Consider the following 17,036-nt stretch of genomic DNA (forward strand, 5'->3'; position numbering starts at 1 on the left):
ATATGCAAACCCCTGCGATGTATCCTTGACAACTGGCTTAACCTTCAGAGGTACAACTTTGCTATGGCTAGGATCACTCGCCACTAATCAAGACTGCTTTGGGGCATCAGCAGGACATCCGGTAGTTCTTTCCTGTTTGGAACGTAAAGTCTGTAGTCCAGGCAGTGGTTCTTTCCAGAATGGACGATGATAATTTTCTCCTCTCTGGACTCACAAAAGTTCATCAGGTACCACTCAAGGGTGTGCCCCACACACCGGTCTGCCTTGTTTCAGGAGACAAGAAATGATTCACATGATGCATGCCTTCTCACTCTTCAGCCTTCTCCTACATCGCAGCCAAGACCTGGAACAAGCACCCGGTGAACATCAGACGCTCCCCGCCCCTGCACATGTTCAGGAAGGACCTAAAGACCTGGCTCTTCGACTGATCCGGAGCTGCCCCCCCCCCCCCCATGCGCCTAGAGACCCTGGCGGGTGAGTAGAGCACTTTATAAGCACCATGACAGATTGATTGATTCAATGGCTGTCCACTGAAACAAGAGCACAATTTAAGACTGCATGCACAACTCGCAAATCCCTTCACTACTCCACTGCTTCCTATGCGCTGAGAAACTGAAAATCTCTGTTGCTCAGTGGTGGTTGAGTTATGCAGCATTTCTTCTTCTGAAGTATTCCCATATTGAAGCAAGAATGAAGGACGAAACAGCCCTTCTCAGGGAGTGGAACAAGGATAGGGAATTCATTCCAACCAGTTTTTTACATGACCCCTTGTCATGCCACACTGAAAAAGGAAATCAAAATTCTCTTATTACAAAAACACTTTGACTTAGACAGTGAAAGATTCTCCCAGCTCCACTGCCGATTTTCTGCTAATCTATTCTGAGTGTATTATTTTGATTTTTAGCTCATTGTATGTTTATTGTTGTCCGTAACTGAATTCTTGCTCTCTTGTAAATCACTCTAATACCCTTAGGCCACGTTCGTGTTACAGGACACTCCAAAGCAATACATACAAATAAATAAATATTTAACTAAGTTTGCCCCTGCAAATTCCCGGTTTGCTTGAAAAAACTCAGGGGTTGATTATGAGTTTGGCAGCGCAGGAGCTGATTGCCATGTCGATATCCCGCTCACGCACCACTGAACCAATGCGAGCACCATCCGCCCGATTACGAGGCTTGTTTTGGCAGTCCCACAGCGGCGCCTCTGAAAATGGGCACTGCAATGGGAATGCCAAAAACAATTCCGCCCAAATTGTAATTGGGTGGTCGAACTGCCGGTGTGGCGGTGGCTGGACCACCACCTTCGCATCCTCGTGAAAGGAGCGCCAGACTCGTAATTAGGCCCTCAGTCATCAAGAGCATCAATGAAATATCATGGGTCAATTAACTTACATTTTCTGTTGCACAGGTTTAGATGCTGGTGACAGTCACGAATGGGTGCATCTTAATCCAAACAGTTTCCATGTCAGAGTCATCTGAGGTGGCATTTATGAACAAGTACTACCAATCAGTGGCGTTGAAGAAATGTGCACACAGTAGCTGCCACCCTCTGTGGCAAATTTTAAAACAATAAAGTTCTTATTTATCCTAACTGCTGTATTATGCTTTTATATAGGGTGGAACTGCTTTGTTTAATCTACAAAATAATTCATTTACTTTATATTGTTAAGCACAAAAACATAAAGGACAAAACGTTACATAGCTTTCTATAGATAGCTTCAGATCTTGCTGTATAAATATTCTAAATGTATTAGGCTCTAAAATCACCCTGAAAAGACAAAGCATATCAATTGTCAATGCACTTAAAGACAAGTCTAGTATTCATATTCTATCAGGCCCAGCTATAATTACCTCTGGACTACACATAAGCCCTAAGGGCATGTATGTCTGCCACATGGCACTGTAATAATTTGCAAAAAATTGCTTCTTTTGGGGTTTTCAATATTTACCACCAACGAATCCTAAAATGGGAAAAACACTCATTTGAGTGCTCCCTACATTAAGGATTCGGTAATTTACCGAATCGGTATTTAAGAATTCGGTAATTTACTGATTCCTTAAATTACCGATTCGATAAATTACCAAATCCTAACATTAGGCCCCTACATCTGAAAAGACTAATACCGGTCGGTAACGGCTGAAATTCGGTAATTTCGTCCGTTACCGACCGGTTTAAGGAGACCTACATCTGGCCCTTAGTGTCTAATTGTGATTCAAGGAGGGCATGAGCTTAGGCAAATAATTTATTCTACCACTAACAACTGAAACCTGAACATTTTTAAACAGTAAAAATATTTAAGAGTACCACAATATAATACCACAAATAGACTGTTGAGACTAGCACAAAGAGAAACTTAAAAATGAGAAACCTGCACACGTAAGTTTACTCTTTAATTTTGAGTAAATGTACTACTTTGTGCTGTTCTCCATTTCCGACTGCAAAGCCACTCAAAAGTGTAGACTTTCAAGTCACCAACCACTGAGTAAGTCCAGCGCCACACATGGCCACCACAGATACTCCAAAACTATTCCATAGAAAATTATGGAGGCAGGAACTTAAAATGGAACTCCATAGCAAATAATTTTAAAATAAATTAATTTATTTAAACTTTAAAAAAAATATTTATACATTGAACTGAATGTTAATAAAATTATATATAAATAAAAAAATACTTAATTATAAAATATTTTAGTAAGTTTTTTTAAATGTATTAATTAATGTAATTATATTTTTAAAATATAATTAAATTAATCTAATTTTATATGTAAAATTTTATAATTTTAACATACAAGTAAATACACGCATTTACTTTAGGTGTGATTTTTTAAATCAAATATTTAAAGATTCAATTTCAATTTGATTGAATATATTTAAATGAAATACCTATAAGATTCATAATTAAGTTAATAGTATAAAGTTACTACTAGTAATTTTTCACATGTAGGTGGAGTTTTCCACCATTATAGCAGAGAACTCCATATAGTTAAGTATAGGGACATTTTTTTAAAGTGTGTTCAAATGTAAATTTAAAAAACTTCACCACTATTAACTTAATTTTGAATGATATATTTAATCTTATTATATTAAATGAAATTGTTTTAAATATTAAAATTCACACTTAAATTAAAATGTTTATATTTACTTATTTTGCATTGAAAGGTATAAAGAGCTATGTACAGAACCAATTAGTGGTATAATAAAATGAAAGTCAAATTTCTTTTTTTTTTTAAGTTTAAAAAAATATTTTAGCATAACTAACATTTATTTTGTATTTCCATACTTTTAAATTAAATGTATACATGTTTTAAATAAGTCAGAAGAAATTAATGTAAATTAATGTAGTTCAATATTTGTTTTCTATGGCGTTGTAATTTAAGTATGGGCCTCCATTATTTTCTATGAGAGGTTGTTACAGTTTCAGTAGTTGACCACTTGTGGTGCTGTAATTACGCCAGGTCTGAGCTGGAGAAAATATACTAATGTTTTTGATTCTTTTAGGTCTTTTGTAACTTTAAGTTGTGCCGTTTTTGAATTGGACTTCCCTTACTCTTTGTGGGTGAATGTTTCTCCATCCATAAAACTCTTCTTATCCCCTCAAACCTCTACTCACTAAACCCTGCACATTTAATAGTAAGCATTACCATTTCGAGTCACTCCATGCTTATGGCTTATCATGAGCATAATACAGAGAATCCTCAATACATTAAATGTGTGTTCACCATATGTTGGATCAAAACTCCCATAAATGTGAATAGTAGAAAATGCCACTACAAACAATTCAACACTACACAAAAACATGCAAAAAATGACTTCATTAAAATAGGTGAAGTTATTTTCCATAAGAAGCTATGTTGGAATAGGATGGATAAAATAAAGTCAACATTTCTATAAGGTGATATGGGAATAACAGTAGAGATCATTGATATTGTGCCAATGCTTTCACTTTCTGAGAATAACACAATGCAAGTTAAATTCACAAAATTGAATTAGCAATTTTATCAAAATACCCATGTTTTGTAACAAAAGCTAAAAATAATTTGTGAAATCCTCTATCTTCTACCGCTGTAAATAAGTTGTAGATGGCCGAGTCACTGAAATCTAGAGAAGGATTCAATATGGGTCATGATATTGCTTGCCATCAAAGTGGAGCATAACAGTGCATAGTTTTAGTTTCTTACATCCATGCCAAGGAACTTGTTTAAGATGATAAGAGTCAGCAGCAACATGAAAGTAATTAGGATGACTATGCATTGTGGTAAGCATAAAACATAAGCTGCTTGAAACAGAGGTGTGTGATGTTTTTCTCCACATACTGGTATTCATGATTTACATCCATCACACTGAACAGGTCACACTGATGTCGGACCACATTGATCCACCCACACATTTTAAACAGTTCTAAAGATTAGCAGCAGAGTAAGCTGCAATATCAATGCGTACTGTGATACAATAAATAAGACATTTACAATGCACAAACTAATGCCAGATACATTTTTAAAAGACCTCCATTGGCTCCCAATCAGGCAGAGAATTAAATTTAAGGGTCTCTGCATCACACATACGACCTTGTACGGCCAAGCGCCAACCTACATCAAGGACAGCATTGTTGCCTATGTTTCCAGCAGGACATTGCGGTCAGCAGAGGCCACCCTTCTGGCCTGCCCTCGCTTCAAACCGTCCTCCTTGGGAGGGCGAGCGTTCTCAACCGCTATCCCATTGGTCTGAAATAGCCTTCCAGTGAGCCTACGCAAGGAAGTGAATCTCCTTCCTTTCAGGAAGAAGCTTTAAACCATGCTCTTCCTGGAAGCATGGGGCACGACCTAAGCAGCCTTCCACCCCCTTCTCTCCACTTAGTTCAGGTTCGCCCTCCGAAAGCACTTAGAGACCTTTGGGTGATAATGCGCGCTACAAATCAAAATTACAATTACAATTACAAACCACTTACCAACCAGGTTTAATATCCATGCTTTTAAGAAAAGTGCTCAGAAATAAATATTGTTTCTTTATAGATGTAGCAAGTCATGCCTTTCAAGATTTGATGGTACTCGTGGCACTCCTATCAAATTTTACAATAATACCACATTCCTAAATAATCGAATTTGATCAAAATACATTTAAATAAGTTGTATCCTGCAGTAATTAGCAGACAAGAAAACAATGATGGCTCGAGTCCTACCTGTTTGGCTGAGTTGCGAAGTACTCCGACTTTTCCTGGACAAGCCAACAATTGCCACCATTTTTGCGCCGATGCTGGAACGCCTCTTCTTGCCTCCGGTGCCCACACTGCCCACAGCTGTATCCGACTGACTGCCATCATTCTTCTCTAAAATATACATGTCTCCTCCGATGCTGGTGCTTTTAGTCATGTTCTTTCCTGAGGCACCCATTTGTCTGCTTTGCATTTTGGATGTAAAGACACTGTCAGCCGGTGGAAGAGTACACAGCGCACACAAAATAAAGAGGGGGAAAGACAGAAAAGGACAGGATTCAGATGGAAAATTTGGGAAACTTGATGGAGCAAAGCATCTATGCCACACAGGTATTTGCCTTGTTCTGGTGGTAGAATGGAAATAGCACCTTCCAACACACGAAGTTGTTCAATATACCCTTTTCCAAATAGTAAATACTAATATGCACTTAATATGCCAAACTGAATGTATTCCTTAGCTGCAGCAACTACTTCAAATAGCAGCAAAGGAGCTAGGCTCTATAACTAAATACTTTTTTGTAAAGCGCTTCTAAGAGACCAAACGTTCAGTTGTCATGTAGCTATGAGGTTACAACAATTTACATGTGCAAATGTTTCTCATTTATAGCAGTCATTTATATATTTGAAAAAAAATGTCTTTTCCAGAAACACTGGGTCATCCAATTATTTTTATGGTCTACCACCAAACAAGTGGCATATATAGTAAAGTAAAATGAACAAGGGAAACAAGATAACAGAGATAGCAATTGGTATTAGGCATGAATGTTACGTAATCTTTGCATTTCACTGATACATAACCACCACACACTTAAACATAACATTCCACACTGTTTCCAGCATTGGTTGCTACACTAATCCCCAATAAATAAGAAATGCTGTGCAGAAAGTTCTTTAACTGGATGAGGTCCAAAGGCTCACTCTGTTCAATGTGGATAGATATACGTCTGTCTGCGACCTACTCTGTTCAACAAGATACTCAGAGTATGCTTATACATGTGAGTGGTACTTAACAATTCACAAACAAAAGTGTATCTTTAACTGGTATGACAATGTATGGCGTAACAGCATAAATACCCTGCTTACACTATAAACTGTATTTTTTTTCATTTTTGTAAATCACAACTAAACTCAAGAAGGAGTAAGTGGATTGTACAACCAGTATAACATGGGGGGGGGAGGGGCGGAGTCGAAAGTCAAATGATTCAACAATATACTTGGCAGTGTATGGCGGAATTAATTCAGAGAATAGCACAATCAGAGACTAAGAGAATAGTCAAAGGAGGGAGGCCAATTCACTAATCAGAGTCAGTTTAGGCAAAGAATAAGAGGAGAGACAAGGGGTTGGGTGATGATAAAAGAATCAAGCGGAAGAGGTGTAATAAGGGAAACATCAAGAGCGAGACCCTGAGTAGGGAGGAGCCAAGACAGGGAAGCAGACGGTTGACAAGAAGGCTAGGCAGTAAGAGGCAATGAACAGAGCTGAGTCTAAGTGTTAGACGAGAAAGAGTGAAAAAGACAAGGCAAGCTGACGGTTGTTAAGTAAGAGGGAGAATGAATGGGCCCAAGAGCGGCATAGAAGGGGATATTATTGGGAGCACAAGCAGTGGGTATGTGAAGAAGAACAGGGCTGACAAATTTTAATCTAGAATTAATTGGAAGGGGTCTTTGAAACATCCAAGACCAACTGGCAACTACTTCCAAATGGACTGTGCTGCTCCAGAAAAGAACTCTGTGGCAGCATTGCAGGACTTGAATATTTTGTTTAAATTTTAAGTTTATCAATACTTCTTAAGTTATTTAACCAGCAGAGATTGTAAAAGGCCTTCAATATAATCTGGATACTGATTGTGTAAGGCCTTAAAATGCAAAGGATGACCATGTAATCCTCATAGAAATCTATCTTAAGTGATTGTTGCCTATAATGTGTCACTTCAAAAACTCCTTTAAGGGTGAATGGTAGAAGACTGCAAGTACTGTTTAAGGAATGTCTGGGTGTCTCAGGTAGTGTCCAAAATTGTTTTGCATTCAAGACATCCTAGAGATTTATAAACTGTCCAGGGACAGACCAGATTGGAAATCACGTTTGGCAAACAACTAGGAAACCTCCCATATAGGAGTTTGAGAGCCATAATGTTCCTTTTGCAGTAGAAATAAAATATCTTGGTAACTAGTGTAGGAAATAGAGTGGTTGTCAAACACTGACAGCAACAAGGAACTGGTATGAGCTACATCGATGTTGAGAAAAGTCTATAAAAAGGATATTCCTTTGGTGAAAATAAATTTTGATTGCAATATTGAATTAAGACTACCATCTCCAAGTAGACAAAAATTCATTAGGGAAAAACCAATCTAAAAGAAACAAAATATGAAGATGCAGACTTACAATGTCCATACCAATAAACTCTTTAGGCACTAAAGTAATGTAATTGATTTGTGTGTTGTCTCCTAAGACCTTTTACACTTAACATCTACTCAGAAACAGCAACTATATCCCTTCTGTTGGTGGTTTTTGTTGGTGTGAGGCCTGAATCTGTTATGTTCCACCTGTACTATACTATGACTGTGACAGTCTTTCTTTCTAAATTGAAATATGATTGTAAGCACAGGATATAACCAATCTCCTGGTTCTACTGTCGCTCCAACAATTGGGAAAAGATACCAAATGGGCCTTAAGAGTGAGAAGCTGATTGAACAAGCAGTTGCGTAAATTCAAAAACAACCATTAATTAATACTAATTTAAAAGGTTGTAGATATCAGGTCTGTCCACCATGGCATCCACTTTAATCATAGAGTCACAGTGAAAAACGAAAATCCTAAGGAGATTGAACACTAGGTACCAGTTGAGACCCCACAGGGCCCAAAACCTAGGACTGTATCTGAGATTCCAGTGTAAACTCATGTTCGCTCAAACTCAAGAGTTCAAAGAGAGGAGGACATTGTAGCACTGTTCTGATTGTTTCGATTGTGCTTGGTTTTCAGAGCAATATCCTCACCAACACTTTGTACAATGGTTGGCATAGAAAGGGTCATGCATGCTCTATGTGTGGCTAAGCCTTACAGTTGAGCAGTGGCCATTTCAGCAGAACGGCAGCTCCCAGGTTCTTATCCGACCCCTTCAAATAGAGTAAAGATATGTATTTGCTCAAATTCAGCAGCCTAGGTATTTCAAGGTCTACCCTGAATATGTTGTCATCCCTATTGAAGACTTGGAGCCTTGCTGCATTCAAAGGGTCGGTGCCTTTCCGGCAAACAGTTTTAGGGGGAAACCTAGAAGGATTTGTCGGCAGACTGATTATTCTATAAAGCCGGTAAGGCCCGGGAAAAGGCGTTTACAAATGAAGCAAGGCCAGAAATGCCACCGACTGTGCCCTGACGCTACACATGCTTTGGAGGCACCAGGCATGCCAGGATTGACACGCATTCTCCAATTTACATACTAGTCTGTCTTTGATTTCTGCCTTACAGATCAAATTAATAAGAACCGTGCCCATGTAATTCATGAGGGAGTCGGTTGGCCAGTGATTCTTAACGTAGCCGGTGTTCAGTCCAAGAAAAGAATGCAAAGGGAGCTACAAAATAGGGGCAGATTTACTAACTTTTCACTCAATACAGCTCAGCAGCCAAAGTTGCTGCACAGTGCTCCTTGAAAGGAAGAGACCAGACCAGTGCCATATTCCCCCTCTCTGCGATGATGCACTTTAAGAAGACATGCATCACCGCACACACCCTTTCACCATAACGCAAGGGTGTGTGCATTTATCAAGCAAAGGTTGTGCATATAAAGGAGATTTTCCTGTACAAAAACTATGTTTTAATACTTTTCCCACTTTGTATATGTGGTGCACAATGCAGCACATATGCAAAGTTGGAAAAATGTGGAGAATTTTAAACCTTGCTCTACAGTTACGCCTGCTTCGGGGAGGCATATGTTGTTGGTGCAGATCACTGTCTACTTATATTAGCAGAGAGGGATTTGCTTCAAAGCGCATGGGTAGTTGCATGGGTAGACCCATGGATCACCCAGTAGATGCAAAGTACAGCATAGAGTTACTCTGGCTAACTTCCCAATGCGTATCCTGATTTTCTTTGCAAAGTAAATACCACCACAACACTTTGCACGGGTTTTGCATCACACAAATAACTGGGCCTCGTGACTTGCACATATCCATCTATCTGTGCAAACTGCAGCTGCACCTCTGGGTATTTTATAAATTATGGCACATCTGTCCCTGAAGTCTTTTTGAGTTCATCCTTGCCAAAGTGCTATGGATTCACTATTAAACATATTCTAAAACAGTATGTAAAGAATGGTCAGATACGATAGTATGCAATATCCATAATGATGCTGCTTATACATTGGTTAAAATATGTTGCTTTGCTCCCTCATAGAGTTTTGTATTTGGAATTCTTTCAAACCTAGGCAATATCGTATTAATGCTGATGACTTTATTTATATAGAATGACGACATCTGCGGTATTTAGATTGCTATTGCTAAATAAATATTGCACGATAGCACTCCGGTTATTCGCCCTTTCGAAAGTTCTGATGAAACTTTGCAAAGAAAAGGTAAAGAATTCTAATAAATGTTCTATTTCTAGGCACTTTCTCTGCTGATCTACTAGCGGATGTGAACAATAATAGCATTTAGAGACAGCTAAGACGCAGACAGAAGCGTTGCCATGGAAACCATGCTTCAGGCCGTATTCAGATGCATGAACCTGTCAGTGTGCATCAAAAGGAGACACTGCATGAATGAAATTATAATGACTTCGCCTCAAGTCTAACCTAATCAATACATAGCAGGGTGATCTATTGTTATCTGTGTGATACTACTGCCTAAAACTATTACACCACATCAATTAATACAAAATACGCAGATTTGATTATATACCTTATTCGTAAAAGATAAGTTCATCACTGGGGTGCTGAAATGGCAGGGATCTTGCTAGGGACTCTAGCTCCAAAATGGAAAAAAATAAAGAAAATGTTTGACATACGAGTGCTTTAGATGGGTGAGAGAGGAATGTGGAAGTTATAGCATCGAAACAAAGAAATCAAAAGTATCTGCTCGGAGAAAAACTCAGAGAGCTAGAGTTTCAATATCCATAAAAACAAGCAATGTAGAGAGAAATTCGGCTTTAGTAAGAGCTCGGTAAAGGGATTGATTTAGGAATGAATAGATGCAAAGAACCACAAGGAATGGGGGCAAGTTCTTTCTACTGTTTAAATGGTCTATAATGGCCAAGGACCTGTTCACATCGTTGGCAATTCAATTAAAAGGAGAACTGCTATGACAGGTAGAGACTGCTTCGGCAAAAATGTACCGATAAAGATATTTATCGAGCCCTTATTCGAAGAACATGGGCCTCTTCTGATTTCAAAAACCATCCGTCTCCCCCATAGGATCTACCATGCCTTGGCGAATCGGTGAGACCACTGCCTCCTGCCTCCTTTTGCCTTCCTGCGGTGAGCCTCAGTTTCTTTTGACTACCAGGCATCATGTCATTAATAAAATTGGGCCTATCCCAAAAATTTCGGAAAAAAAGATTTTCTTTCTCCCATCACAGTAGAGGACAGCTTGAACAATAGGTTTGGCGGATGAAATATTGGCTGATAGAAACGTTTAAGAAGCATATGAGGTACAGAATGTTAGGTGCCCATCTAAGGCTGCAAAGGCCCTGTGCTTTACCAGCACTATTAGGAATTACGCTTAACAATGCACTCTACTTCTCCTGTCAGACATAACGATGATTGCATTGTTAAGGCTTCAGAACAACAACTGAGAGCAATGAAATGAGGATGTTTTGAGAGCATCTTATGAATAGAGAGTGAGTTGCTGAATTTGAATTTAGAAACAAATATAAAAGGTTGTCTTTCCATAGCAGCTATATTGAGGGCACATTTCTAAAGCTTTCTCTAAATATCTGTTTTTCCACTTGCTGCTCCCATTTCATATGTAGGTTGATTGAACACATTTATGGACCGACTTCAGTGAAGTTTCAATGCAAATAAGCAGCAGAGGACTGACAATCAACATGATAAGTTCATTTGAAATTCCAAAGTGAACTCATCACTAATAGCATGAGGTGAGGCACTTTGATAACTTTTTGTAGACTTTTCATACGTATATATAACTCACATCAGGAAAAGGTCTACATTTCTGTGTCTCGTGCACTATGTTTTTATGCTGCCTGTCCCTGATTGTCCTAGGGTCGGATTGCCGTAGTGGGCATCGGGCATTTCCCCAGGAGGCTGGAAAGGTGGGGGCAGGTTTTGGAGCGGTGGGGGCCGGTTTTGTTACTGGTGGCTAGTTATGAAGCAGTGCTGACATATCAGCCCCCAGTAACATAAGCAGCAGTGCTGGGGATCGCTTTAGTTAAGAACCAGTGCTTTTACATTGTACCCTCGCCCCCCCACCCCCTCCACCCCCAGGGGCGATCCGATAAAATTGCTAGACCTGATTTGAGTTCTCAGTCTAGCCCGCCTGGGGTTTGTGGTCTGGAATAAGTTTGTTCTCATTTTTATCCCGTTTCCTAGTTTAATGTATTTTAGGGAAACTGTTATGTTATTTGTATTTGGCTTGCACACTATTCGCCCGGCAGGGTATCCTGCGCACTGAAGCAGGAGCTGTATTGGCCAATCCAGGGTTGGAGGATGGTGAAGATCTATGGCTTCAGTTTCTTGCAGAATTCAATAACTGAATAGGAGACTCTGATGTGCATGGACAGGCCATTCCAGGCTTTTGGAGCAAGGTAAGAGAAGGCACGACTGCCGGATCTGGTTCAGCAAATGTGGGAAGTGTCAGTGAGTAGGAGTCCGGCTGAGCAAATGTGTCTGGTATGTAGGGCCAATGGTGTGTAAGACTTTGTATGTGTGAGTGAGAAGTTTGAGGAGTGCTTGATTGTGGATTGGGAGCTAGTGGAGCTCTCCGAGATGCAGGGTGATGTGTGTGGGGGAGAAGTGAGGGAGACTCTGGCTGCTGAGGTTTGTATGGGCTGGAGTCTTTTGGTCAGTTGGGCGTTGATTACAGCTTAGAGTGCATTGCTAGTGATGAGGGCTTGAGTGACGGTTCTGTGAATGCAGATATGGAGCTATTTGATGGTCTTCTTGAGCAACTTGAGTGTGAGGAAGGAGGAGACCGAGACTACATTCACTTGGCCGATCATGGTTAGTTGGTTGTCGATTACTATGCCGTTTTTTTTTGTGTGGGTGTCAGGAGCAGTGTGGGTCCAAAATTGGCAGGCCATCAGATAGAGTCCCAGAGCAAGGTCTCTTTGCTGAAGATCACTACTTCCGTCTTTTCTGTTTTGAGGTTGGGGCACTTGGTTTTCATCTATCTGGAAACTTCTGTTATGCAGATGGATCAATGGGTGTTTGGAGTCTTGTTGAAGAGGGAGAGCATGAGCTGAGACTCGCCAGCATTGGATGTGATGTTGATTTTGTGGGCATGTTTGATGCTGAGATGTCAGGGTTACGTAGACGTTGAACAGAATGGTGATAGACGAGGACCCTTATGAAACTCTACAGATGAGGTTGATGGAGTGTGAGAAGTTGGCCTGGTATATGATGACCACTAATGTAAGTGGGCACCTTGCACCAGTCCACACAACCCATATGGTGATTTAAGAGGTCTCAGACAACCGTAGAAAGGTATCCAAGTGGTAGCCGTGGAGAGCAGCCTTCAGGCTTAGTCTTGAAGGAGTATAAAGCAACTTGTTTTTACCAGAAAGCAATCTTATAGTATAGATTACATGAAAGGAGAACCACACATAGTATTTATAAAAATATGTATTTATCACATAACACTATCTAGTACGTTACAGTATCTCCTACACGGAGATAGACACAAAGCACACAATACGTAAGCAAATAAATCCCAGTAAATAGCACTAATACACAATGGGCCCCGGTGGGGACCAAATCATATACTAAGAAAGTGGTATAAGTACAACGACTCGAGTCAGGACAATGTCAAGAGGATGTGGAATTGCTGGGGACCCACAGAACCACACAAGGTAAGTAGATAGCGACCCCACGGAGAGCGTGTGCAGTGTGCAAACACAACCGCGTGCTCCGTGCAAGTCTACGTGCAAGTCACAGTTGGATATTTAAAGATTAGGGACCCTTCCCAATGTACCCTGAAGGAAGCATGTGGAAGACAGAAGGTTGGAGAGTCACCCCACCCATTGATACTGTGGTACCCAAGTTACCTATCCCAGGGAAGCCGGGTGCATAGGTGTGAAGTGTCATTGGAAACCGTCGTCGAACCCAATGGAGGACTTCAGGAAAGTGCTCCTGTAGGAAAAGAAAGTGTCCGGAGGAATCCAAAAGTGGGTTCTTGAAGAGGAGTACTTGAAAGCAGAGGGGACAATGTCTATGTCCCTCAGGGTTGACCAGGAGACTCGGACGGTGGATGCCCTCTGATGTCGGGTGCTTCAGGGAAGATGGTGATGACCTTGACTCTGCAGCTGTGAGGATCAGGCGATACTGAGGACAACCAGGACCTGGATACAAGCTGTCCCACGAAGTGCTGAGGGGTCAGTGTCCGTTGGAACTACCAACAAGCCTTGGCAAATGTAGCCCACACAGGAAGTCAAGAAGGTGCACAGTTGGTACCAGCAAGGACCAGGAGACTCACCAAACAGGCAAGGAAGTCAGGTCAGGCCTCAAACAATCAGGGGAGCCCAAGGAAAACAAAAATGACCCTCAAATGGACACAAAGGCCAAAGGCACAGGAGTCACGAGAGAACCTCAAGCAGCTCGCCAAAAGAGGCAGGCCACGATTGATGCACACGATGTGGTGCGGCCAAAGCTTCTGGTCACTGGAGGTGCTTGAGGTTGTGGCTACTTGGAGCCCAAAGATCTTCTGGGAAAGATGTCAACAAGCCTTTGCAACTGCAAAGGGGACGCGGTACCCAGGGGTTTGGTTATTGCAACCCCCACAAGGGCTACTGTCCTCAAACTTGGTAAGAGGGTAGAGCAGGCCTCGGGAGCTCAGGAAAACCACCTCCTATGTTGCAGAGCCCACGGAGTCCGGAGGAGCTCAGGATCTGCAGGCCGGTCGACTTAAGGAGATTTCTTTGGATGTCCTTGATGCTTCACTGGCCTTGGAATGGCGGAACATGGCTCTCTGTACTAATTATACTTCTTTTTGATGTATTGCTGAACCAAGCTCTCACAACAACTGTTAAAACTGCCTGCAACAAGACCTATAGTGGGTGTCAGTGGGCCTCTACCCCAAGATAATGTCATGTACTCAGATATAATGATTGCATGATGGTGAGTTTAAATATAGTCACATAAAACAGATTTATTCAGATGTAGGTTAATTAGGCTTTCAATAGTTTGTATACTGCTAAGCAGGGGGAAATTTAATCTAGGCAGTAGAACAGACCTGATTACAACCAGAAGGAGGTTAAAAAGGATACTTTTGCTACCACGATCCTTCTTCCTAAATATATAGTCTACTCTCCACAGCTTTCTATGGGATCAAGATCTCTCCCAAATCGCGCTTAGCAAGTGCTTCAAATCACATATGACAGAGGTACTGCTGCTGTGGACATCAAGTCCTATTGTAGGGCATCTCAATGAGTGGTTATTAATGAATGCTGTTAGGATATTGAAACTGAACCAGCTTATGCCTCTGAGAAATGGACACGTCAGAGCCCCACAATTCAAACAACTACTATATTAAGGGAAAATGCCTCCCTCACTGCCCCAGCAACAACAGGTGGTGGTCCAAACATGGAGAACAACTTTACAAGCGATAGGCGGGGATAACAAACTTTTTGGGCAGATAACACTTTGGGCAGGTTCCATCTTACATCACGTGGCAACACTAAAAGGCTTCCATAAATGGGACGTGACAGGCATTTCCACGCCGGGGGACCTGATGGAGGGCACAACACTCAAAATATATCACATTCTACAGACTGAATACAATTTACATCATAGCCAGTTTTATTGATATATACAGATAGAGCATGCCCTGGTCTACCATATCACTGAGCTGGAGGAGCTCCAACAATAGAACCCTTAAGAACCGAAGTTACTCCTCGGCGTACTTGGGGACCACAAACTAACTCAGAACTGTTGCTCACTAATACGCCATATGCCTGACACCTTTGAGAGGCTGAGAGCCGCCTGGGAATATGACCTGGGTACTTTCGAGGACGATTAAAGGGCAGAGGTCCTATTATCTCCGAGGCACCCCGCTATAGACACATGGTTTCACCTCATCTAATTAAAATAGTTACAAAGAACTTACCTCTCGAAATACAGGCACCGACAGATGGGGGTCATCACCTCGTACCTCTGGCAACATACACAGGAGGGAGACATCCTACACACAATATGGGGATGTACAAGAATGCACTTATATTTGGGATTGGATACTCTCCTGCATAAGATGAGTAATAGGATACACAATCCTTCATAACCCTAAACTGACTCTCCTTCACATCACCACCAATGCTGATGGATCGAAGTTGGCATTGCTTTTGCAAGGCCTCACTGTGGATAAATAGGATATTGCGAGTCAGTGGAAGGCAATGGCACCCTTCCACTGAACCCCCTTCAGTCACAGAATGGAAGACCAGTCAGGACTCGTGCCTGAATGTGGAGCAACTAGTGTACGAGGCCCGTGGTGGCCCTGAAAAGTATGCAAAAATATGGTAGCGTAAGCTGAGCACAGGGGAGTCCTTCTCAGGCCATGGAATTCTCACACACGGGTTGGACATTGAAATTCACTTATATAGGGGTTCGTAGTTGTAAGCATACGTTCCGAATGAGATGAACAATTATGGGTTGTAACATGGGTTGGTGGTAGGGTATGCAGGAGGGGTGCCGGGAGATGCAGCGCCTTTGTTGTTTTATTGACATGTTATATATCTATACTGCATGTTTAGAAAAAATGGGTCATAAAAAAGATAATTTTGATCAGGTTTATACATATAAATTATTTTATCTTATGAAAGTCAGGTAGTACACTGTTTCGCAGATAACATTTCTTCTTGGTGAATAACCTGATGCTTCTATCAGCTCTCTTATATTTAGGTATACATGGCAATCTGTTTTTGAAAATGTACAGATATTATACTGCTTGGAGATTAGCTAAAGTTTGGGATTTTTAGAATCTGATCCTAAAGTGTCCTTGAGTTAGAGAAAATGGGGCAAAGGGAAATCTGGAATTATGGGAACTGTTCTTTGTTGACTAACTCTCTGCACATGGCTGACGATTTCAGCCATTAGTGTAATGTTAGCATATTCCATGAACTGAATAAAAGAGCAAGTTCCAAGTATCCAGGTTTTGCTCAGAAGCCCACATCCAAGGTAAGGGAGCAGAATACCAAAGGTGCGTAGTCTTTACTTCACCACCAGACACTTCCTTTCTCTTGTCTGACTCATCCCTGATTTCTCACTTTGTCGCATCTTTTCCGTCTTTCTCTTCATCCTTCCTTCCCCCTTTTATGTTTTCTCTCTCTTGCCCTGCATTACAGTCTGCGGAGTAAAAATAAATGCTTGTCCCCAGAAACCAGTGCAGGTGGGCTCCAATAAGGATCCACTGAGAAGAGATAGCAAACTGTATCCTGAAAAACACTTGATTTAATCTTAGTCTTTTAAATTGGCAATTGGCACTTGGTGACAATGGCCATTTGCGATACTCTCAATGTCGTCAAAGAAAGCACAAAATCCATATAATGCAGGCACAATAAGGCGTGGGGATTTGTAGGTACATGTTTGTAAGTATTATAACCTTCCCCATATACTATATGCAGGTTGCCAATCTTCGAATATTCTTCAGTAGTAGTACACAGAATGGG

General features: G+C 41.0%; 1 protein-coding gene across 3 annotated transcripts in view; it reads right to left on the reverse strand.

The window, feature by feature from the left end:
- RIMS2 (regulating synaptic membrane exocytosis 2) overlaps window positions 1-17,036 on the reverse strand; it is a 1,857,427-nt gene that overhangs the window by 205,464 nt on the left and 1,634,927 nt on the right. The window contains exon 31 of one of the 3 annotated variants that reach the window (XM_078686898.1): window positions 5,180-5,421. In XM_078686898.1, coding sequence (XP_078543024.1) covers window positions 5,180-5,421 — 242 coding nt within the window. The remainder of the gene's footprint in view (window positions 1-5,179; window positions 5,422-17,036) is intronic. The other 2 variants (XM_078686895.1, XM_078686896.1) reach the window with 2 other exon arrangements.

Source organism: Lissotriton helveticus, chromosome 4_1 (assembly GCF_964261635.1).
Source record: "Lissotriton helveticus chromosome 4_1, aLisHel1.1, whole genome shotgun sequence".
Classification (NCBI taxonomy): Eukaryota; Metazoa; Chordata; class Amphibia; order Caudata; family Salamandridae; genus Lissotriton; species Lissotriton helveticus.